Source organism: Micropterus dolomieu, linkage group LG09, assembly GCF_021292245.1.
Source record: "Micropterus dolomieu isolate WLL.071019.BEF.003 ecotype Adirondacks linkage group LG09, ASM2129224v1, whole genome shotgun sequence".
Classification (NCBI taxonomy): domain Eukaryota; kingdom Metazoa; phylum Chordata; class Actinopteri; order Centrarchiformes; family Centrarchidae; genus Micropterus; species Micropterus dolomieu.
In genome coordinates this window covers 27622675-27647914 of record NC_060158.1, presented here as the reverse complement: position 1 = coordinate 27647914, position 25240 = coordinate 27622675, and the positions used below count along the sequence as shown (strand labels likewise).

General features: G+C 39.9%; 1 protein-coding gene and 1 long non-coding RNA gene across 3 annotated transcripts in view; one reads left to right on the top strand and one right to left on the bottom strand.

Moving 5' to 3' along the window:
* LOC123976282 (septin-7) overlaps positions 1 to 25240 on the bottom strand; it is a 41487-nt gene that overhangs the window by 4303 nt on the left and 11944 nt on the right. The window contains exons 4-12 of one of the 2 annotated variants that reach the window (XM_046058291.1): positions 22285 to 22391; positions 11056 to 11156; positions 10819 to 10953; positions 6588 to 6705; positions 4965 to 5057; positions 4683 to 4779; positions 1606 to 1657; positions 1257 to 1382; positions 795 to 815 (exon numbers count right to left, since the gene is read on the bottom strand). In XM_046058291.1, coding sequence (XP_045914247.1) covers positions 795 to 815; positions 1257 to 1382; positions 1606 to 1657; positions 4683 to 4779; positions 4965 to 5057; positions 6588 to 6705; positions 10819 to 10953; positions 11056 to 11156; positions 22285 to 22391 — 850 coding nt within the window. The remainder of the gene's footprint in view (positions 1 to 794; positions 816 to 1256; positions 1383 to 1605; positions 1658 to 4682; positions 4780 to 4964; positions 5058 to 6587; positions 6706 to 10818; positions 10954 to 11055; positions 11157 to 22284; positions 22392 to 25240) is intronic. The other variant, XM_046058292.1, reaches the window with a different exon arrangement.
* LOC123976283 lies at positions 1382 to 4008 on the top strand. Its single transcript, XR_006826314.1, has 3 exons — positions 1382 to 1424; positions 3390 to 3420; positions 3712 to 4008. It is a non-coding gene; the product is annotated as an uncharacterized LOC123976283 (long non-coding RNA).

Sequence of the window (25240 nt, the reverse complement as noted above, 5' to 3'; positions counted from 1 at the left end):
GCACAGTTCACAGTTTCAAAAAACAAATGAACCTTATCAGACACCCCTTTATGACCTTTTAGCTACACTAGTAGCATGGCTCTAGGGGGGGCAATGTTAGCTTGTCTACAAAGAATGACATTCTGCCTCACTTTGTGTTTGGTCCTAATTAGCATGCTAGGAGGATAAACTATAATTAGTGAACAGAGTAAATCTAATTAAGCGATTTTGCAATTTACAAGTGAATGTATCTATTTAGCTGAACTATTTATATTAGTGGATTGTATTTAGCTGTAACTGTGAGAAATGGTGGCTTTGCTGCCATTTTGGAGGCCGTTTGTTGACATCTCTGTGGTTCATTTAGCTAAGTGGGATATATCAAAGCTATGGTTTTTGCCACTTTTATACAAGATGACATGAACGTGGCATAAATGGAGGATTCATTTGGTGGAGATACAGAGTATAGTGTTTAGCCATTAGTTGCAAAGTAGCTGCACTGTATATACTACAACAGTGGTTAATTAGAAATGTGCATTGAAACAGCAAAGCAAGTAGCCAAGCCAAATGATTGCCAATAGGCTTTAGAGAATGTGACGATATGACAGAGTTTATGGAGAAGCTCACTAGAATTTCACTAAATTTAACATGATTTTTCAATGCTTCATTCAAACAAGTGTATTTATTTAAAATCTTTGCAGGTTAAAAAAAAAAAAACAATAGAAAGTGAACATGGACAGAGTGAAATGAACATGGAAAGAGATAGGAGTGAAAATGCATTCCTTGGAGAGTTTTTGAAGAAGTGAAGTAACACTTACATGCCTTCAGCCGTGTCAGGTCTAAAAACAAACAAAGGCACAGACACTTAGCGTGCTGCCGTTAACCATGCATTAGCTTGTGAGTTTGTGCTGGTGATTACTGACAGCTGCAGCCGGTGGATTAGGAGTCACATGGTGCCTTATTTAGTACTGTAGATCAGACGCAACCGATACTGGTTACAAATTAGTAGGGGTCAGTGCTGGCTTGTTTGGGCCAGGAACGGGTTTAAAGGTCTGGACTGCTTAAGAGACAGCTTGCCAACTTTAATCTGCTTGGTTGCCACAGACTCTGACCTGTGAACTGCGGTTTCCTGCATGGTTACACAGTGAATGAGCTGCTCAGAGGCTCCTGGTAGAACCAGCAGCCAAATCAGCAACATTATCCCACTAGTTCACACTGTATGATTTAATCTCAGCAACATGAACACCACACTTCTGTGCATACTGTACAGACTTTCTTACTTTGTTAGCTGTCCCCTGTTCTTATTGTTGTCCACACCGTTGTAGGTGACTGCAGCAAGCTTCCTGCTGCGGTAGTTTTCATAATGAACATTGTTTGTCACATCCTTCAGGTCCTGCATGTGGGTCCTGGAAACAGGAGTGAAGTAAAACAGCACATTTCCTCCAACTGTAAGTATCAATTAGGTTTTCAAAAACTTTCGCTTAAATATGCTTTAACAAAAATATTGTCCTTTGCTACATTTTCATGAACACCATTACTTCATCTCCATTAAACCTGCATAGTATAATATTCCACAGAGCGTGACATACTAGACATGCTCGATATGATATGTAATGTGCTTTTGCTCACCTGATGAGCATGTTCCGAAGGATTGTGAAATCACAGTGCTCTCCGTTTTCCACTGTAAGAAGAGAAAAACCAAGCAGTTTAGATACGATAACATGGAGCGATTATTACATCATAACACATGAATATATAACTGATCCCTGTAATCATTGTGTAGCAACTTGTTTAGTGTAAGTAACAGTAAAGTAATTTAAGCTCTGTCTTAAAATATAGGTTGATAGGGCAACAAACACAAGCAGTCAAATGATCAGAAAAACTAATAGTTAAGCCTGTTTATCTAGACTGCTTTATTTGGAGGTAAAACTTAAAATGTAAGTGCCTGTATAATGTGACATATAATGTTATAACAAATACAACCAATGGCTAGAGCTATAAAAATAAAACCCAAGTTGTAACAAGACACAGTACTACACAGTTAGAGTGAATTGTGTGTTCAGTGTTGACAACAGCGTTATACCAAAAACTGAAATATAGGATACAGCATTAAATAGAAGAGAACTCCAATAGATCAACTGAGACAGTTTTAGTATGGTGCTCCGAAACCAACAAGGTTATCAGACGAGTCAGAAATATCACTGGTAACCTCAATTAATAATAAAGTAAATTAGTATGCAAAGTACTATAACACTTATTACCTTTCCCTTACGCCCCAATTATTTTTGTATTTCCTTCCTCCAATCATTTCACTAAAGTTGGGGGGTGGACAATTTATTTAGTATTTTTTGTTCTACTTGTTGAAATTGTCTTTACAGCATTCACTACACACATGTTCAAAATATACATACACAAAATCTACACAAAAATGAAATACAATCTGGTATCTGTGGCAGGACTGTGTTTTGGGGGAGTGGCTTTAAAGGGATTTTTCCACTGGATTCACAAAACGTAGCTGTCTTTTGCTAGTTTCTCCAACGTCACCTTCCCAGACCCTAGCTTTAAATAAATTCTAACTTTATTTTACTCTTCAGTTAATTTTTTACTAGCTAACTTGTACTTGGCTTTCCTATTTTATTTGCTCTCAGCACTCTTCAAATCATTTATCTATTCCCTGTTTTATCCATGAAACATTACTTAAAATCCTCACCATGTTTCTAACTTTCTTTATGATTACGGTTTTCATTTACTGGACCTGCAGACACCATGCAGCCGCGCTAATGTGGGCGGCTGTAGCACCAGAAGCCATCAGCAGGTGGCATCATGAGCTGCTGTTTGTGACCCTCCTACAGTAAGGCTCACCACAGTCTCTGAGGTTTCTCTGGACTGCTGTGGTAGAGTGACTTGCATAGCTTCCCAGGGACCTCTCTCTCTCTCTCACTCACTCGCTATCCTACCCTCTCTCTTCATATTATGCTGACATGGAGCCAAAACATTTGTGGCATTCCAAAACTTACTCCTCATGGATGGCAAACCAGTTTAACAGTCGCCCTACTACAAGTCATCCACTAGGCTGTACTGTACTCAGTTCTTCAGCAGTTGTTTTTGTCTCTCTGAGTGGACAGAAACAGAAACTATACGATCAGGAATACTCCCTTCACTGCCTCCGATTCATTAGCTACAGTAAATTCCTCTGAGCTCAGTCACATTCACACTGTGGCTGTGTCCTCATCGCTTTAAGCTGAATGTGTTGTCATGTTTCATGCGTCTCACCACAATGTGACAGCAGCTTCCTGGGTGAGGTTAAACAGGGCTCTCATATCCTGCGCTGAAGAGACAAGTGTCTAGTTTCTAAGTGTCTAGGCTCGAGTAGATTTTATTTTCAGTATTGCTTTTCTGTGCTTTCTTCACAGAGGTTTACATTGTTCCTGTTCTTTGGTCATGGTAAGTACTTTAACAGGGAGTAGAAGAAACCAAAGCAATCTGCCTCCAAACCAGTTCATACAAAATGAGTGAAGATTACATGAACTGGAATGTTGTTTGTTCAGACATTTCATCAGTCATTTAGTTATCAGATTAGATTCACGTGTATTAAAAGTTACCCTGTGGATTAATCTTCTAATCTTTCGGTTTACGTTCAGTGTTTCTCACCAAAACATACTGTGTGTATCATTAAGGCCTCCCAAACGTGAGCCCATTAAAATCCTCATGTTTCTATCAATTGATCTATTCTAGCTATCCACCCAGGACTGCACAGAGCGAGCGGTCAGCCCACACAGGGTGGAAGGTGAGCCACGGCCGATCCCTTGCTCAACGGGTACCCTATGTTTCCTGGCTGACATCCCACTTTGACACCATCACGTGTTTCCAATTTTCATTAAATAAGGGGATTTTTCTGGTTAGGGTTAAACCCTATTATTAAAATAATAATCTAGCAAGTGATTTCTGCTGGGTTTAATTTACTACTCCACGTAGACATTTCATATCCAGACCTTTTTCCATAACCACACCAGTGCTCTGAGAATAGGGACGCACCGATACCAGCGTAAAATTAATAAGCGTATTATTTTTTGCAGTGCTGCCGCCACCACTTGAAAAAGTGGCTTTGTGCATATTGCATGTAGCTGTAGCAAGCACGACATAGCCCCAAACTGCTGAGCCTTTGTTTTTAGCTCTCTCCATGCTATGTTAGCTCTCCTGGCAAAATGTTCGGGTACCGGTGCACTGCCTACGCTTCACGTAGTACATGCGTAATTGAACCGAACAGATCGGCCCCCTAGATTATCCCCCTTGTCACAGGTACAGCTTTCTTGTGCATGCGTTGTATTTTATTCTTCTTTTTTCTTTATAAAAATGTATATTTAAGCTTAGACAAAAGCTTTATATGTGAAATGTTGATATTGATATTGTATCTTTATCTATACAGAAAAAAAAGCAAATAAATACAGTGTAAGCTATTTGTTTACTAATTTGGTCCTCATGCTGATGCAATGCCTTTCTTGTCTACTATCACGGTGTTCGCTGTGGTCACTCAATAACAGTTCCACTTTGTGTGTGTGTGAGTGCATGGATTGCTTTACTGCTTTGCAAACTATCTACACATGTTGGCTGCTCAATAATCCAATAAAACTGTGGAAATATTGCTGTGTTTGTGAGAGAGCGAGAGACTTTTGCAGGTTGGAACCAGTTGACCTTCGACCTCTCACCTTCAGCCACACCCCAGGGGTACTGCCTCCCACGCACTCGCTTTCCATTGACCTCGATAATGGTATTGCTGCCGACTACAGCCAAGGGTAAACGATCCTGCAGAGAGGAGGGAGGGGACACAACTGTTGCATAGCTCACACACAATGGCTAAAAATACACTGTAGGCTGTGCCCTAACATACACACAGACATAGTATGAACAACATAAATCAAGAAACTGTTCCGGGCAACTAAAAAAAAAAAACTAAGACAGTTTTATTTAAAATGTCATGGAGAACAGACCTTGATTTTTCTGACCAGCTTCATTTCCTCCTCATCATCTGTCTCTGGGAACTCATAGATTTTGATTTTATGCTCCTGGATTTCTTTCATGATCTGCACACAGCACAGAGGAAACAGGGAGAGGCAGGGTGACACAGCATGAGAGGGAATGTAGCAGCCTGAGCTGTATGTGGGGCAAACAGGTCCAGCAACATCAGTCGTCTCAACCTACCTGCTAATGCCCCAGACACACACACACACACACACACACACACGACCGCTACCATGATATGTACACAGATAGTACAACTTCTATACTTACACTTAAATATGACACTGTGAGAAAGCAAACGGCACAACACAAATACAATTCAAGTCTTCAACACTGGTGGAAGGCTGGACTTTTGTGTAATAGTACCAAAGCCATACCGTTTTGAGCACCTTACTTTGAGAAATATAAACATGTTTTTCTATAAAACCTTCATAGAACATCATAAGCTACACTTTTTTAATTGTGTCTAACACAAGCAGAAGTACAATAACTTTGCCTCTATGAAATTACAATATATTGGATTTATGTTAAGACAGACATAAGCTAAGTGAGGAGGCTCAAGCAAAAAGAAGTTGAACCTGGCTTAACTTTTGCCAAACTGCTGTGGCACTGCTTTTTTTAATCCATCGTCGGGGAATTATAAGCCACTGTGCAGTGTTTTGGTGTCTGATGAGCCTTCAAACTCATGGATCTGTTACTCAGATGGGACTTTCTAGATGAACCCGTGTTTTTCAGTCAGTAAGGCTTTGTCCCCAGTGTTAAATGCTAACTTAGATACATGACAGTTTTCAATACTCTGTGCTACAGACACATTTTGGTCAGGACCTACAAAGTACTGAAACGTGATATCTAGCCCAATGCCCAGCAGCAGTACTTAGCAGTAATTAGAACGCAAAGTTCCATATCAATTAAAGCCATGTAAAGTAAGAGAGCAGTGGTTCACTGTCATTATTGATTAAATATTTAGAAACGGTACCATTGCTGCCTGTTACTTGGTTTCTTAAATTCTGTATTCTACATTTTTGTTCTGTCTAAATGGAGAGACAGACAGAAACCCCTCCCTGCAGACCATCACACAAGCTGATGGTCCTTTAACTTCACTGTTACAGAAGAGGCTTTTCCAGGACCATATAAAAAGCTTCACGTTATGAATTCACGAGGTTATAATAATGATCAGCTCTACGTGTAATTATGAAAGAGCGGAGGAGCAGAATTGTTTGTTGACCAGAGAACAGCGCTTCTGGTGTAAACATCTGGCACATCCGCCTCATGTGTCGACACTCAGCTGTTCGACACTCAGCTCGCCTAGGTTGCAAAATGTAGATTTGTTTGTAATGTAGGTTAACTTATTGTAAGAAACATTTTGCAGTGCTGGACTGAGAAATATATTAAGTTGCTGTACTATGTTCCAAAACGCAGATTTTCCTTTCTGCCAGTGTGCGTGTGATGTCTGTTCAGAACACGGTGGGTCATGTTGGTAACTGTCATTTTTGAGTTGGTTTGACACCAGCTATATTTTGTTACAGTTTTGTACGCCGTTTGCCCCGATGCCCCTGGCCAAACAGAAAGATAAAGCATTCGGACACACACACCTGTTTCTTGAACTGTTGACACTCCTCAGGAGTCATTGTGTCGGCTTTGGCGATGAGGGGGATGATGTTTACTTTTTCATGTAACCGTTTCATGAATTCAATATCAAGGGGCTTCAGTCTGGGGAAGAAGCAAAGAGAAGAGACGGTTAAATGGTTAGAGAGCCACTGGATGGCTGTGGTGTCAGTAAAGCTGCAGGGCTGGGTGACGCAGCGAGCAGCTGTCACATACAAGGATGAAAGTCATGTTTCATGGTCTGGCTGACCTCAATCTAAACATCTGGATGGACCAGACAGCATTGTAAATCTGTCGGTCTGGAATCTGAAAATTCTTTTTCAAATGTCATTATAATGTTTTACTATTGTATGTGTATTATATGTCTGTGTTGCTGCCACGGCATCTACAGTACATAAGGCTCTGTTTAGATAAAGTATATGAACTAAAGTCTCTGAGTTAGTCACAGAAGGATTTAACTGAAAGCATTTTTGAGGGGGGATAGCAATAGTTTTTAGGCTGAAAGTAGTTGATGTTGAGGCCATTTTCATGTAAAGGAAAAGTTAATAAATTGTTAATAAACAATAACAATAATTTTTTTCAATAACAATGTAACAAACGATCAATAAATATTCAATAAATGTTTGATTTTGAATCATTACTTAAATCATGAATTAGGACTTAACTTTTTTATTAAGACATTTATTTTGTTGAGGAAAAAGGACTGAAAAAAACCTACTTACTTAATTTTACTCATGCATATTTGTTGACAAAGATATTATCATAATTGTTTTGAATGTTCCACCTCAGACTGAAGTGATCTACTGTTTGGCATCAAGTGTTGACCATAAAGAAAAGTTTAAACCACAATAAACCATCAGGTTTCTTAAACTTTCACTCAGAAGCAAAAATCTGCCTTTAAACTCAACAAAACACAAAATTACGATTTGATACTTATCGTGATAATTATCGATATCGAAAAATGTGAAACCTTGTATTGTGATAACATTTTTGGCCATATCTTTCAGCCCTTCCATGTTGCATAAGGATTAAGACACTGATCATGAGCCTCGTTTTATGTCTGGCTCTCTCCCTTGTTGCCTGTTGTCTCTTTAACAACGCTGTCTAATATTAAAAAACAAACAAAAAAAACAATCAAAGCAAAATCAGTCTTTGACCACCAAAAATCTATGGGACAATATTCCAAGTCAGTACGTCTTCATATGTCTCCATAATTATGTAGTGATCGCTTAACAGAACTGACTGTAAATATTGACAAACAGCTGATGTATTTACGTGAAATAGGTTTAAATCAGAGAAGTAAGAACTATTCCACAACAGCATTCAACAGGTGGACCACTGAGACAATGTTTCTAAGAACAATGCTCCTTTTCTTCAAACCATGTAAATAACATGCCAAAATTACATTCAATGGGTAGTCCTTCACTGCCACTGCAGCAGTAATAAGTTCAAGTCAGCCCTATAAAGATGGTCATGTGCTCCCATGCAACTACTCGGACATGAAACTGGTCAGAGGACATGCTGGAAAAACAGGAGGTTTAAATGATTCTGTATGGTTGGGATTTTCTACTTTAAAAATAGCATACTTTCAACAGGAACTGTTGTTCTATTAAATAAATGTGAGCACATTACCCAACAAATATAAAAGAATGCCATCAGAGAATTAAAATGTTATCTTAAGATAAATTTTCCATAGTTCTGTTTTTAAAACCAAGGTTAAATTTACTGAGAATTCCAAGCGTTCCAAGCTGCCTGCTCCAAATGCCATAATAAAACACTCTACTTGGATGATCTTTTGCCCGATGTCAGCTGGGATTGGCTCCAGCTCCCCGCGACCCTGTACGCAGGATAAGCGGTTGACGATGGATGGATGGTTTTAGACATTTATAGATTTTGGAGAAATTGGAGATTACTTACATTTCTTAAATGTATTTTTTACTTGTAAAATGGTTTCATATTGATTCAAGTTTGGTGGTATTAGTTTGTTATAAAGATTTTCCAGAAATCTTATTTTATATACTTTTTATGAAAGACCCACTTGCCATTACTATTGACACTAATTATTCTCCATAATAATTCCTAGTTCAGCTGCAGAAGTGTGTGTAATGCCCAGCCTCTATACCCTAATGACAAGTATTTATCAAAGGTTTATAAATTACAGCATAAAACACCAAAACACATACATTTAAAAAGTCCCTTTAAAAGTTTAAAAATGTCCCAAGAGCCAGATTAACAAAAACAGTACAGCTAATAATGCCCTGCAGTCTGTGCTGTAAATTTCACACATTAAAAAAAGACCAATGCTGGTCTAATGTTTTAGTACAACCCCAATACACACACACACACACACACACACACACAGCTCCAGGGCATGTGTTGAAAAATGAATGAGTCCATGTGGTGCTTTTCATTTGCCAAGAGAGCCAACAAGGCCGCGGTCAGTAATCCACACTGGGTCAGTGCGGGCCAACAGGCTCAACAGCGGCTAAAACCACCTTTTGTTGTAGGCAGCACAGTGTGGCCTAGTGTGTGCGCATTTGTGTGTATGTTTGGCAGAGGCCAGAGCCAAGACACAGATGGGAGGAATGGGGTCTCCAGGTCAGCGAGCTCAGGACAGATTACACCAATGTTATTCCTGCTTGGTAGCCTGGTAGGAGGCCACAGGCAGAGCCAGCTGGGTTTGGACTGCTTACCTGCTGGCCAGAGAATGAGGCAGCAGGCAACACCGAAACACACAATCTGAAATCTGCAGCTCTGTTGCTTTATTTTTTCCTGTGTGTTCCCACGAGTCCACAACGAGGTGAGGAACACACGAGGAAACAAGGAAAAAAACCCTGAAAGACAGCCTCATATTGAAAGTCACTGACCTCGCTTCGCTTACTAAGAGGTAGAAGCTACCTGACTGGAAACATCACAAACTGGCAAGGGCTCTGCAGCGGGTGATTCAAACTGCTCTGAATATCATTGGTACCCATCTCCCGAGCATCAGTGATATCAGTGAGGTGAGGTGCCTACGCAGAGCCCAAAGGATACTAAAGGACAGTACCCACCCAGCCACAGCCTGTTCACCCTGCTGCCTTGATGATAGTTTATTTCTGTTACCATTTTTAAATGTGCTTTTATATTAATGTATATTGTCTGCTTTGTAGCAGAAGGGAGTTACAAACTTAGTTTCACTCTACAACCTGTTGTACTGTGACAAAATAAATCTACCTTGTACTAACTTAACAATATGGGTCCTCAAACATTTTTATTTCATCCCATTTGTACTTCTGTTTCTTAATTACCACTAGCTATCTCTTACTATGGTAAACACACAGCCTCGATCCGGATTGGTTCACACAGCCTGCTATGACTGTCTCAGATTTTAAACATTTCAACACACGTCCACATTTCTGAGGAGGTCATGTGACCTGACACTACCACAGCCACTGTACTTATCAGACGAAATTTTTTGGCACATAGTCAAACTGGTTACAAAACCTTTATACTGCCAGAGTGAATACAAAGAAGTCAGCTGCACATGCTGTCAGCTAATTCTTAAATGACACAAATGACAATTCATGAATTACAAATCAGTTATCTTCACCGGGGCATTCCATTCGCAAATCCATCCCTTTCTGACGGCACCCTTTGAATTTGAACACATTTCCTGCACGATAACCTAAATGAGAGAGCGCTAGACTGAGGTTTGTTTAACCAGAATGACCAACCGTTCAGGAGACAAGGGCCCTTGAAGTATGCCTGCTATCTGCTGAGCAACAGCAGCCTTCTGAGTATGTGGGGGCAGGTCAGTCACACACACATTCTTAATGATTCTGTTTCACCTCAAATATTTCTTCAGTTTTCCCTGATGATTCTCTATGTTTAGGTACGACAACACGCTGTGTGTGATGTCATATTAATCTTGCATGCAGGTCACTTTCAGGTCATGTCCAGTTCTGACATGGGCCACATTTAAAAAAATAATTTGAAGAATACATCATAAAAATAAAATAAATCGATGTGGGCAATACCATTGAGGATTAAGGCCTGCAGAGTGATGTAGCCTAATGACTTTGATCATTTTAAAATCTCAGAATGCCACAATGACTCTAAAGTAGCCAATTACCAGACATACCAGTTATTTACCGTTTAATCTGTCAAGTGGTCGGTGTGTGAAACAATTCATTTGAAAAAATTCAGTGACTTTCTAGTGATTCCATGATCAGTACCTACCCATGCCCAGACGGAGCGATGAAATACAGGCAGCACTGCACTCTGTTGTCCGGCATCTGCCGTCTGTTGACCCTGGACTCCGCGTTGAGGTAATCCTCAAACTTGCTGTCGATGTAGTCGATGACCGGCTGCCAGCTGAGGACCACAAATTATTCACATCAATGTCAGAAACAATTAGATACAAATATAGTGTATTATAGTAACTTTTATTGACCACTGACAGATTGCTGAGCTTACCAGTTACTGTTGTCAACTGCATCACCGAAGCCGGGGGTGTCTACGATGGTGAGCAGGAGCTGCACTCCCCCTTCCTTTACCAGAACCTTAGACTGTTCCACCTGCAATGGCCAAGAATGTTGACAGAAATCAGTAAAGCTATTTATGCTAAAAAAAAAAAAACATTTATAGCCACACCTGACTGCTTGGCTGAGGCACTGATTTTTTTAAACGAAAAAAGGTCACAGCACGAAATGACACACAAGTTTCTACCTACCCACTGCTCACAGCATGTTTATCAACTTCAGCTTACTTCATGTCAAATACAAGTTTATATTTTAGTCTTATTATTTACAATTTAATTCCTGTTTGCAGCGAAGAGACCAGACACAAACATGTGTGGGTGTGCTTTCAATTAGTATTTGACTGACAGAAACCGACAGTCAAACATAATCAAACGACTGACAACACGATTTCCAACTGGGCCCTAACTCTTCCCATGTGCTGTCCTATTTACAGGGACACATGTTTATACAACGTTTTTGAAAATACCATATCCAGGAAGGCGACTCTGACCCTGGAACTGTGGTAAGCACTGGCCAGTCAGCAGCATTTTGGTGAAATATTCAGTTATGCAGTGATCACTGCCCATGTTTACTAGGGTTGGTGTGAAAGAAGACACCATTTGCTGGGGTATTTCTTGTTCAGTATTTGAAATGATTTATTTTAGTTTCATTATTAAAAAAAAAAACAACTCAAAACTAAAAATTTCAAAAGTTAATTGCAGCTGAATCAAACCGCTTGTATGTTGGTTGGTCACTTGGATCGTTCACTTGTAAGTCGCACTAGTCTGCCTTATTAACGAAGCAGGCCACTGACCTCAGCTGACTACTTTTTCTTTACTTACTCAAAGTACAGTAATACAAACACAGAATAAAAATAGCTCCGCAAACACATTAATCACAGCGGGGCAAAAATATTTTTCAACCACTTCAATCAATGAGATCTGCACTGGACAGATGATGAATGTGGTGAACAAAGCCACCTCTGAGCACATCAGAAAGGCCAGAAGGGATGGGCTTTGATCAGCGTGGGGTCAAGACAGAACTCATGATCAGCAGATGAACTTTGATTTAATCAGCAGATCTGAACCAGACCATGTCTGTCTCATATCAGAGCGGCTGAGGAATGAGAAACACTCCAGCCAGGTCCACACAGCAGACACATCAGCAGACAAAACATCGACCTTACAACACTCCCTAAATACATCTGCTATAACCTTTGATTTCACTCCAAGTGTGAACATACATTTTTAAGATGACAATTTGAAATACATCTGACAAGGTACGTTTATTTGTCATTTTACAACAGGGTTGTATAATGAGATGAAGTTTGTAGTTCTCTTAATGCAACCCACAAAGCAAACGTTCTATACAAAAATAATAAAATGAAATACAGAAATGAATTATTTTGTACAGTGGAGTGCTGAGAATTCTTAAGCTTAATTTAGCCGGCAACTTACTCTTAAGTAGCATCGCAGTATGTCCATGGTATGCTCCCTAACTGGGGATGGGCTGCTTTCTCATTGCACCACATGTCGGTTACACAGGAAAACCAGGTTCTCACAACAAGGACAAGTGAGTCAAAGATAAAGTTGTACAATAGGAGCTTGGTGCTGAAAGTCTCTTTATCATTAGGCAGTAGAGCTGCTGGACTAAATGAAACAATTCTGTCCAGACTTTTTGACTGGGTGTATTAGTGGGTAATTAAGTCTAGTGTTTCCCCTTAAACTTCAATAATCCTTTTCTTAGGTGGAGAACCTCAGAGTCATTGTAGACAGAGGACACAAGATACTTTTACAAATCAAGTCTGGTCACAAAATCAACTAACAACAATGGAAAAAGACAGGGCCGCTGGAAACAGAGGGTACTCAACTCAGCTGGTACAGCCTCCTCTAGTGCCGCCCAGCTGCCAACTATTTGGCAGACAGATCTGTCAGCAGCCCGACAGGCGAGATAAATGAAGTATGACCAGAACACACTTGTCTTGTTTGTAATTCTTTATACCAGTCGTTTTGGGCAGTGCTAAGCCCAGGATGCAGGGTCAGTGCCCATGCAGTGTAAAGGGGAGGAGAATTCTGATGAAATAGTCGGCCAATGGGAGACTTGTACCCACCGGCTACTTCCTGTGAGTCAAACTAGCCCTTAACTAGCGACTCACAGTAAACTTGTGAAATGCCCAAACAAAATCATTGTATAGACAGGATTATCTGTTAATTCAGTGAATTTAGAACCTGATAGAAAGGCACATCATCACAATACAGATGCTAAAGAGACAGTATAAATATAGTATAAACAGAATGGCAACATCTCTGGTAGAAGATACGCGTCTATGGTCTCCAGGATTGGGCGATGTCTACAATGAAACATCGGGATGGACAATGTCGTCGGGGTCCAGCAGTTGTCTGTGCATGTTACCTGACGTGTATGTGTGTGAGTGTGGGGAGAAGAGAATTCCGAGGCAGGTGCAAAGCATACTTAACGATGCGGCTCAACATCGTGATGTCTGTCAGCCATCGCAGACGGCCGATGAAATCGTCTATCAGCCCAACCCTAATGGTCTCATGGTATGTTGTCATATTGGGGAAAACTTTTGATTTCTATATGTGATTTATTTGGTTCTCACTGTGTGTCAACTTCAGTAAATTCATCTGTTTATTTTAATTATGGATCGTCACAAATCCGCTATTTTCTTTTAGTTTAGACAACTTTCATTAGGGATGTAAATGGAGAAAATGTATTTTTGTTTTTATTTTGAAAATGGTAGCTCAATGGCCATAATACTTACTATCAGAGTTTAGGCACTGAAACACCAGCATTTTATCAACATACAAAAATATATCATCATCGGTAATGCTCCACCAAAAGACTATTTTGCACTCTTTTATAGAGGGCAGACAAAACGGGCTGACTGACAATCTCTGACTGACCTCTCTGCATCAAGACTAGGGCTGCACAATATATCGTTTCAGCATCATCAATGCAACATGCATATAGTCACATAGCAGGATGTGCAATGTCAAGCAAGTCAAATGTCAAACACCTCAACTTTTTTGCTGCTTGATACAAAAGTAAAACTCACACGGTGCTTATTTTCCATGACTACTGTACAAGAGAAGTTTGTCTGATGTAACATAAGTTACTCCGATACACAGAGTTTGTTGCTAGTGAGTGACAAGCAGGCTCTGCATGCACAGCGAACCACCAATCACAATGTTGATTGAAACAACCAAAGCAGGTCCAGTCCCCGTTAGTTGTCTAAAATATCTTGAAAATAAATGAGGAACAGGAAGAAAAAAAAACAAACAAAAAAAAAACCACAGAAAAAAATAAATAGCAACTTTTATAAACCACTCAGGAAGCTGGTATATAGCTGCTCTCAAAATTTCTGTATTTTTCATATCTCAATATATATCGCACAAAAGAAAAATATTGCGATGTCAGTTTATTACAATATCGTGGATTCGAGACATAATCACAATGCATCTAGGAATCCATTTCCCACCCCTACTATTAGCATACAGACTGTTGAAGCACAAGTGTGCCCAGCAAAGCTTTTATAGCATACCCTTGCCCCCCTGTGACCTCCCACCCACCACTCACCAGCATCTGTCATGTACTGGAATCTATCAATGTCTGGTTGTCTTTAAATTGACCTCTGACCTCCAGAGCTGCTTCTGGGAGGCTGGGCTGACCAGACAGACACTTGTTCGACTGACATATAAATGTTGGAAAGTGGAAATAAAAGTCACTGCAAGGCAGCTGGATTACACTCTGTCTATGACTCATTGGACAAGAAGATACTGTCAGAAGATATGCACAAAATTTAAAATACCTTTATAACCATGTGACTGTGAAAGCATGACGCTTGTGACACCAGGAATGCCTATGCAGATCTGGACAGGCTGCTATAGATAAGAACTTACATAATATCCATATAACACACTTAAAATTAAACGTGTTAGACTGCTGAGTGGACAACTCTGAAGAATCCTGCAGTGTCTCTCGTCTTCTGCTAAATAACAGGATGAGTCAAGCCACAGACATGCCTATTAACCAGACAGGCTGCCCACAGACAGTGAGCTCATGGGAAAAGGAACAACACCACCAGGCTACACCATGTCGCACAAGGACAGAAATGCAAGACGTCAGTACTACGGTTACTTGGACTGGATCACAGGACTGCAAGCTTATTAATAATGTTATAATTACATGTGTTTTCTCTTTCACTATGATCTTCAGTCAGCACCGGCAGACTCACTGGTAAATTTTATTTAATTGTGATATGCCAGTTCGAAGAGACGACAAATAGAAACTCTGATGCACTGTGTTTGGAAACACAATTATTCTGACAATGTGCCATTAACTTGTTTAGCTCATTATAATACAGCCAAGCTACAAACCGCACCCCTGCTCTTACAGTTTCTGATCGCTCTGCTCAATACTGCATCCTGTCAATACTGTGACACTGCATGCTGTTTCCAGGCTGAATGCAGAGAAGTTTCACTGACAGCTAACGTCACCAAAAAACGACAAACACCAACCGAATCAGTCATGTTCCTGTCCAACTGCATTTACATCGGCAATATATGTAAGCTTAAAAGTAAAAAGGGTTTATATTTTCAACTGTTCGGTTATCAAATAAATAAAAAATTCACTTAAAAAGAAAAGTATGTATATGGTATGATTATAATATAGCAATGAATCATGTGTGACTTATTTTATTCAGTCTCTAAAACAGAAACAACTTTGATTCCTACAGTGTGCATCAAAATACCCAGCTAGTAAAGTAAACTTTTACATAAATTTAATTCTTTTGGTGCTTTCACACCTAACCCGTTTGGCTCAGTTAAAATGAACCCTGGCGCGCTCACACAGGAACCGGACCAGAACTGAGAATGCAACAATGTATCATTTTTGTCCCTTTGTCCAAACCATATCAACCAAACTACAGGTGTGAAAGCACCCTTAAAGTGCGTAGAAATTCCTGAAATTAACTGGTTGCTAGACTATAAAATCTAACAATATTCATCTATAGATCAATTGAACAGGGTGTAATTTACCTAAACATAGCATAAAAATACAAGCATAAATGAAAATAGGATAGGGCAATATTAATGGGGTGGTTTTATGGTTGGCGCCTTAAAAGGTACAATGTGTAAGAATTAGATGCTACTCTCCACCTGTCAAAATTAAAAAACTAGGGGGAAGCAGATCACATATCAGGTCATGCTAACTCCTATTAGCTAGTTAGCTCAGTCAGCCATGCAGCTAATTTTGCGGCCCTATTCGCTGACTGAAAAACCAACAGAACCGGGCTCAGCAGCCTCCCAGTGAACCAAGACCGAACACATCCTCCGAGACAGACGGAGGCCAGTTTGAAGACAGGGAATACAGTACAGCGGTGATTTAAAGTGACTCTGACCACGACTCTGACTCAGGGGAGGTGTCAAGCAGGAGGAGGGAGAGGGAGGTCAGAGCTGTTCCTTCTTCACATTCTGTTGATAATGTTTGTTCATTTTTAGTCAAAGATTTAAACAAAAATTCTGGCCATATCTTACACATTGTACCTTTAAGTCCTAGTTCACCAGGCATCCAGTGATAAAGTAAATATTAAGAAAGAATCGAATTTCAATGGAGACTGAAAGCTAGAAATTAAACCTTCCATGTAAATTGTTTTCTATTACTATTTTTGGCTGATCCAATGAATTAAATACCTGACAGATCAAAGTATTTATTTACTTTGATGCAATTCTGACAATAGACACTTTTTTATTGGCTATAGTGTACCATGGTCAAAAATATTAGTGTTATTATCAGAATAACTGTTTTTAGTGCTTACTTGATTATTTTAGTTGCATATACAGTTTGTACAGTTTTAATTTTAACATGTTTGTACTCTGTATGTTTGACATGTTGTTCTCTTAAAGAGTCACTGTTTAACGCAGTCACTGCAACACAAACTGGAGTCACTACTAATAGTGAGGCTGAAACTTTAATTAGTAGCAAAAACTACTGATCTAGATGAACTGACACAATCTTTCAAACAGTGTTCACTGGGAATCACAGAATTCCCTTTCCGTTATATGAATCATCCACTTCTTCAGATGATCTTGTTATTTTAACCTCTAAAATTCCACTGAAGCAGGAACAAGTGACAGATATAAATGCAAGGCATGTTTGTGTACTGGCAGGACAAGACTGAGCTCAGTGCACAAGGCGGTTTGCTGGCTAATAACCAAGTCCCTGTCCTTGTATGGTCTCCAGCCTTAACGAGTCTCATTAACAAGGAACAACAGAGACATCTGTCCTGGCCTATCACCTCTAACTGTTAACTGTCCGCCTGCATGGTCATCTTCCTCTTTTCATTTGCTTAATAATGAATTGGATTCTATGACACAGCATTCCTCTGGGTTTCATCACATTCTTAAGCATGAAAAAGTGGCCACAATTATTTGAAATTTAATTAGTTTGTGGTTCCTGGAAAGAGAAAAAGAGCAGCTCTCTGCTCTCCATATTTATTGTCTTGGTCCTTGGAAGAACAAACAAGCAATACACAGACATATGGTACATTTCATTCCAAGATTTCAGCTCTCAATGCATTTCTTTGGAACTGGAAATCCCGAGTAATCCTCAATATTCAGTCTGGGAGCCTACAGAAGCACACACACCCCCATCTAAATCACATTTAAACTTTTAATAAGGAGGTGTAATAGACGGGTAAACAAATTGGAAGAAACAGTGGGGCAAAGCCCCTCAGTGTGTTGCCAAGGATTAGAGGAGATTTAGAGCAAAGCAGTAGATCACAGGGAACAGGTGAAGGGAAGATCCTCAACATGCAGCTGATCTGATGTACACTGGGCCAAAGTGAACACTTATAATTCCCTACTAAAGGCGAAGGACAGGAGAGAAGCCTTTGGAGCTGCTCAACACCAACTGTATCACCTTTCACTCTTCAAAAGGAAGTAAAAAAAAAAAAAAAAAAAAAAAAAAAACAATATGCAGCTGTGCACCCCGTTTGAGGAAACTGCCAAACCCTTATCGTCTCAGACTGCAGACTCAGAAACCTTCAGTATTACTCCTGCTAGCAACTTCCTTCTTGGCGCAGTCATACCTGCAGCTTTGATATTGGTTATTGCATGATTTAACATGACAACTATTCAAACTATAGTGAGCTCATGAAAGCGATAACATTTTCTGTTGTAAACAGGTGACTGGCAGAAGAAGAATGGATTTGTAAGAACTGGGGTGTTGGTAGGGCTGCGCATAACTTGAAATTAGTAGTGATAAATACTTTGGGACTGATCTTTTTTTCGTTAATTCTCTTTAAAGAGTAACTTAACACTAAATCCCCTTTTTGAGTTTGTATAGTTACTTTATTATACTATCTATTGTTCCCGATCCTATTTTACAGTGTGTATTGCAACAGTAGCAGAAGTCATAGTTCCTGCTGTGTTACTGACTGAACTGTGTCAGGGTTAGGCATTTCTTGAATGCATAGGGAGTGTTCAAGCTACAACGGGGCAGTAAGTTGCTCATTAAAGCTACATCAAAGCCCCTGAAACACGGTTTCCAAAGTAAAGTAAACAGTGAACAGCGTTTCCCACAGAATAGCATAGTATATTTTGTATTTCTCATAGCTTATTTGTCATTTCACCAATTTAATTCTACTTCATTTCCAGCCTTATTTTAGTGTTTACTCACTAATTGAATCGTCTCCCCTTCCCTTCTGCCCACACCTACACTTATGCTGCAAACACAGGGCCTCTTCCTGTGTCTCTCTCCCTGTATTTGTCTTCTTTGTGGACTTTCTCCATCTGCAGTATGTGTTAAAAAGTTAACCAAAAGACACAGATTTTGCCTTCTGGATTTTTCTTCAGAATGATTAATTCAAACAACAAAGAACTGATTCATGTTGTTCTTGAAATATATTAAAGATTTTAATATACATTTTTTTTATTTGATTTCCCCATGAATGAATGTGCTGTTTGCCTCTGCATAATTAAAAACACAAAGACAGGCAGGGCTAAATGTGCGTTGCGCCCCGCCACGCTGTCATGCAGACTCTGTGCAGACTGGTTCAGCGCTCACTGAGTGAACAGTATGGCCGGACTGGGACACAACACAGCCTCTGAGGCCGACAGAGGCCAGTTTGACGACAAGGAATACAGTAGCGAGGTGGTTTTCTGACTCAGCTAGGACAGTTAGCTGCCCGCTAACTGAGCTAACTAGCTACAGACATGCAGTTAGTAACGTTAGCTGTTCGTGGTTTATCAAAATGTAAATGTATGTGTTCAACAAGAAACTCTATAAATCACCTTGGTACTATAACGTTATTTCCTGTTGGTCTCCGTTTTCGGTCTCATTCATGCCGTGTTCATTGGGAGGCTGCTGAGCGCAGTTTTTGTTGACTGCTCGCTCGCCTCTAACTTTAATTCTGGGGCGCCGCTCTCTGACGTTATTCTGGCCTAAAAACCTGCAGCCTTTAAGTAAAGGTGTAACGTTAAACACGATACACTCCCCAGGTTCTCCGAGCTCCCAGTCCGGGCTGAGGCAGCTATGACCACAAGACTAACTGAGCTAACGTTAATTACATGACGCCAGCTACTTAGCTGCAGTTAGCGGTTAAGTTAGTAACAAGTTCCACTTTTTGTTCATCAGCAAACCCCGTGAATTACAGAGAGTTGAGACAGAGCAGCCGGGGGGACACGGGGGAAGTTAAATATTATAGGATGCAGGCAGCTGTCTATCAAAGATGAAGTTTAACACTGATGGAAGCTTCATCAGGACTGTGACTGACATTGGACTGGCAACATAAGCAAACACCTCCAGATGGTGTTTTGGATCAAATGTTGCTAAATCTTCATCGATGCAAAGAAACACATCACTGTTTTCCAACTGAGCCATGCTGACTTTAACTAGTGAGAAGTGCTATTAAAAACAAAACACAGAAAATCTCTTATTTAAAACAACAACAAACTGTTCAAATGTTGGCAGATTATTGTATGTTTGTGTACGAGCCCGGCACTTACAGAAAGAAGCTGAATGAGAAATTAGGTTTTTAGGGCCTTCAATATTTTTTTTTTATAGAAACAGTGAACCCTGACACTACCTGCTCAGCACCAAACGGCATACAAAGAGACCAGGTGGTGAACATAGTGGAGTATTTAGCAAAACAGTGCTAAAAAGGAGAGCGAATAAATGTGCATGAATGCTAACTCATATGAATGCTAAAGTTGCTCTGTGTCTGCTGGATGTGTAAACAACTGTTAAACTGGTTACAAAGTGAAGCTTTAAAGCACTACATCTTGGTTTTCTAGGATTGTTAACCAGCGTATCACAAATTGATGGCAGACCTTTCAGTGGAGGAAGTCTCTTGTCTTGGAATGGGGAGTGGTAGTGTACTGTCTACTAAGGCGCGTGCCTTGTTTTATCAGTGCATCCTCTCGGGACGCAGTACACACTTTAATGAGGTGTATCACATCTATTATCATCGAGACAGGAAATGAAGCGCGAGTCAGCTTAAATGTTACCCGTTTTTGTTTTAAGAACAGACAACGTAATTTCCATTATATTTCTAAATAAAGGCTAGCAGCTAGAGCCACCCGCGTGTGATGTGATGGTTATAAATACTACATTTATTGTCTGATTGATTTGACTCATGGAAAATAGTGACTAGCTGTTACAAAAGACTGTTTTTGCCTGTACTATAGTAGAGTAACGTAAATCTAACATTTATCAATATACTGTATACTTTTGAAAATTTGGTTAGATTGAACTGTAAGCCTAATAGTTAAGAGTAAGAGAAGAAAACACAGCCATTGTCTTCTGCATTGCATGGAATGTGTTCACTTATCATAGTATGTGAATGTATTTATATAATGACGATCTGCCCATGTATAAACAGCTATGAGAGATGCTGAAAGCACCCCCCTTCTGACGACATTTTTCCTTGTGGAGCAGACAGAAGTAAATATACAGTGTTTACAGAGATGTTCGTATCCAACAAAGCGTGGCCATCTCAGCTAGACTAAATTTTGTACTGTCGCAACTGGCACAGGCATGCCTTTCCAATCACATGTTTATATATGACACGGCACTTTAACACCCTCACTCAGACTGTACGCACATATTGTATACCACAGTGTACGGTTTCAGATGAATCAAAAACAAGTAAATTGATTAAAGTAAAATGGTGGAATGATCAAATACATTTTTAAAATACAGCGCCTGATTATGAAATGTTACTTCCCTCTGCCACTTTTCACAATAACGTTTTATTGTTTTAAGTTTTACTTAAAAAGTTTAAGTTAAGTCTTTACTTTTCCCAAAGGTTGTTTTTAAATTGACAATGCAATGACCATTTTAATGCCTCTTTTCATCCCAGTCTTCAGTTGTCTGTTGTGTTGGTCTGAATGAAGTGATCAGAAGAGGCAGGATGTTAAAAGACACAAAAATCTAACATGTCATGATGTCACAATCTATGTAGCTAACACTGACCACTAGATTAAAACCACACATGTTGATTATGTCATTAACCAACCCTTGCTTTGTGAACATGAGCCTAACTACGCTAGGTTCCTTTTCATTGTCAAAGGATTAGCCTCTAGGAATTCCATCTAGATGAAATCATCAAAAGTTGGGCAGATCATGACGTAAACTAAATCACAGGAATGTCTCGGTCCTGTTTTGGTAGATTTTGTGTAAAATACTCAAGACTAAATAAATCTTTATTTAAATCTAAGAATATATTAAAATTTAGTATTTCCATAAAGTTTAATTTCCAAATAGGCAATCCTTTAAAAAAGCAACTTCATGCAGATAAGTGTTAAAACAGTAGAACCTATCAAAAACCTAATCTGACAGCCTAATTTGAAATTACAACACATCTTTGCCTCTGTAAAAACTTTATCTCTGTTTAAGCAGATGAACCGGTTTCTCTGTCTGACATAAACGCATGGGTGGCAAGAGCTAGGAGGAGCAGCCCCACAGGTGAGGACACACCTGTGTTACAGTAGCCTCAGGCTCTGACACTTCAACTGGCCAGTGTCAGGGTGAAGGTGACCTGTCATGTTTTAATTAGCAGACAAACCTTTGGCCCTTTATGGGTTTAGAATTTAATTAATTAGTGGCAAGTGTAATAGGGACTATTCCTGAATAAAAAAATAAATCAATAAAAAGACACATTTACCTGCACAGTTTTTTTAATTCTATGCGAAGGTCCCGGGTATTCAGGGGAATACAGATCCGTCAGAAAGAGGGAGTTGATCAGCGTTGACTTCCCCAGGCCAGATTCCCCTGAAAGACACAGACAGAGCCAGAGTGAGTGGGTGGGACAGAACTCAAGAGACACATTTCACGCTATACTTGTTTTCTAATCCTCTTTTTCATGCCAGACTGAGGGGCAACATGACACAATTTCCAGATGTTTATCAACTCCATTTGTAATGCAGTCTTTCACTGTTTGACATTCTTAACACATCTGAGTTTCAGAACTTTTTTCAGTACAGGAAAAGGCTCCCTTTAAGCCCCGTTTTTTTTTTTTTTAACGGGCAAGCGTTAACACGAGACGAAGGAGGAGACAGACAGGGTGGAAGTTGTCCTCCCAAATTCTTTTCCTGTATGCATTTCAGGAATCTAATCAGAGAATCATGGGAAGGGAGGAGAGGGGAAGGAGGATTTCAACCACCACAATCATAACGAATTTTCACTCTACAAAGGAGAGAAAACAGAAACAAAAAGCACAGATTCCATTCCACTCCAAGAAATCCGAGGCACAAGAAGCAAATCAGACATTGATCATTCACTCCATTCCTCTATAAAAAGGGGTTCATAGAGTAACAGGATGGTTTAAGCTTCTCATTTGGGTCCATTCTTAAATGCACTGCAACATTACAATAATATGCTGTACATGCTAGTCGTATGATAATGCTACATTGACTGCATTTATTCAACATGATACAGTAGCGTTCGCTTGCCAGCTGCTGTATTTATAAAGCTATTTGTTTATCTTCCAGCAATGTGAGCACAGCTAAATGTATTGGATGATAATGAAACGCTTAGTGAGCTAGACTAAACAAAATCACAATATATTTCAGATGCTTTGCAGTAATGTTTGTTTATGTGTACAACAGGATCAAAGAAGTCTCTCTGTAACTCAAGCGTTAAGCATTAAAAAAAAAAAAAAAAAAAACTACATATAGCCCCTTTAACTAATTATACGCCAACTACTGGCTTTGGAAAAGATGCTAGCATTAGGTAGCTACTATAGATAGTTAGATAGTTAGCTAGGCATGCTAACATTAGCAGCTGACTTTTGATCTTGTGTTTTTAGTTGAGCTAAACCTCCAATTATCAACAAAAAAAATTATAGGGGCCTATTTTGATAATCAATGTGTTACTCATTTACTGTATCAAGCAAAAATGACAGAAATTCATAATTGTTGGAGTTTTGGAGTTGTAATAATCACAAACAATTCTGTAAGAGCCAAGAGAGACTGACAACGTTAATCCAATACTATCAGCAATGCCTGTTAAGACTGGGGTGAGTGGAAGGCAACAAGGAGCTGCTGAACAAAAGCTTCAGTGTGAGAGAAGGGCCAGTCGTACGCCGGGCTGGCACGGCGGCCAAAGAGCTGCTCCTGACCTTTACAAGCGGCCTGGGCCAACATTGGCCACGGCTGCCAACAACGCTCCATGAGAGGTCGGAGAGATGAAAAAAAACATCACACAAAAGGATCCTTCACTCAACACACTTTCAGAGTTCTAAATATTTTCCTAAGAGGGCTGAGCCACATTTATCTTGCAATCTCAACAGACATATTTCAGCCATTGTAGCTGGTCTGTGATGAAACATGCAAGACCACGGTAAACATTTCTTCAAGGGAATGGAGAACTCTTATGTACTGAAGGCTGATGGGCACCAGGGGAGGCTGTGGTTTTGTGCAAACTGTGGGTGAAATGTGTGCGATAAAAATGTCAGCTTGAATTTGGGAAGCTAAGAGCTGACAAGAACAGCAGGGCCCAGGAGAGAGCAGTGAAACCCAGGTTCAAGTCTCGGCTCAGTGTGAGGAGAGGGAAGATGAGGAGCTCTGGTTACAAAGGAACCAAGCTCATCAAACTCAGAGTTATGACGGCGGCGGTGGTTTGAGTGCAGATGCTGATCATGGCTGGTCAGAGCTGTGGCTGCTTGTTTGGATGGGCGAGGACTGTGAATCTGCCACAAAACTGAACCATTATACATAAATGTCATCAGACGATAATTGGCTTTGACTGGCTGAAAAATATTTACCACCCCTGCTGCCCTGTGAGTCAAAAACTGATTCATAATATTGAGCTATCTGACTGAGTGCAAACAGCTGCCAGTAGTATTATTGCAACGAACACAGTGAGCTAAATTGCTCGAGCCATACATGTCGACTGTATTCTCTCCATTTTGTGGAGCTGTCTTCTTGTGAATTGTGCCTTGGTACGTTAAAGTTTGAATTGAGGGAAACAATTTTCATTTTTGCGCTAAAACCATGCACTGTTCAATTATAATTTTCTCATATTCAAAGAAAATGTACAGTGGGGGAAATAAGTATTTGACCCCTTGCTGATTTTGCAGGTTTGCCCACTTACAAAGAATGCAACGATCTATAATTTTAATCATATGTACATTCTAACAGTGAAAGACAGAATCCCAAAGAAAATTCCAGAAAATCACATCATATGAATTTATTAAAATTGATAACCATCTGATGAGGAAAAACAAGTATTTGACCCCCTGGACAAACAGCATGTTAATATTTTGTAGAAAAGCCATTATTGGCCAGCACAGATGTGAAACGATTTTTATAGTTGGTGACAAGGTTTGTGCACATTTCGGCAGGGATGTTGGCCCACTCCTCCCTGCAGACAGCCTCCAAATCATTCAGGTTCCGAGGTTGTCGCCTGGCAACTCGAATTTTAAGCTCCCTCCAAAGATTTTCAATTGGATTCAGGTCTGGAGACTGGCTAGGCCACTCCAGAACCTTGATGTGCTTCTTCTTCAGCCACTCTTTTGTTGCTTTGGCGGTGTGCATTAGGGTCGTTGTCGTGCTGAAACACCCATCCTCGACCCATCTTCAGCTCTCTCACTGAGGGAAGGAGATGTTGGTCCAGAATTC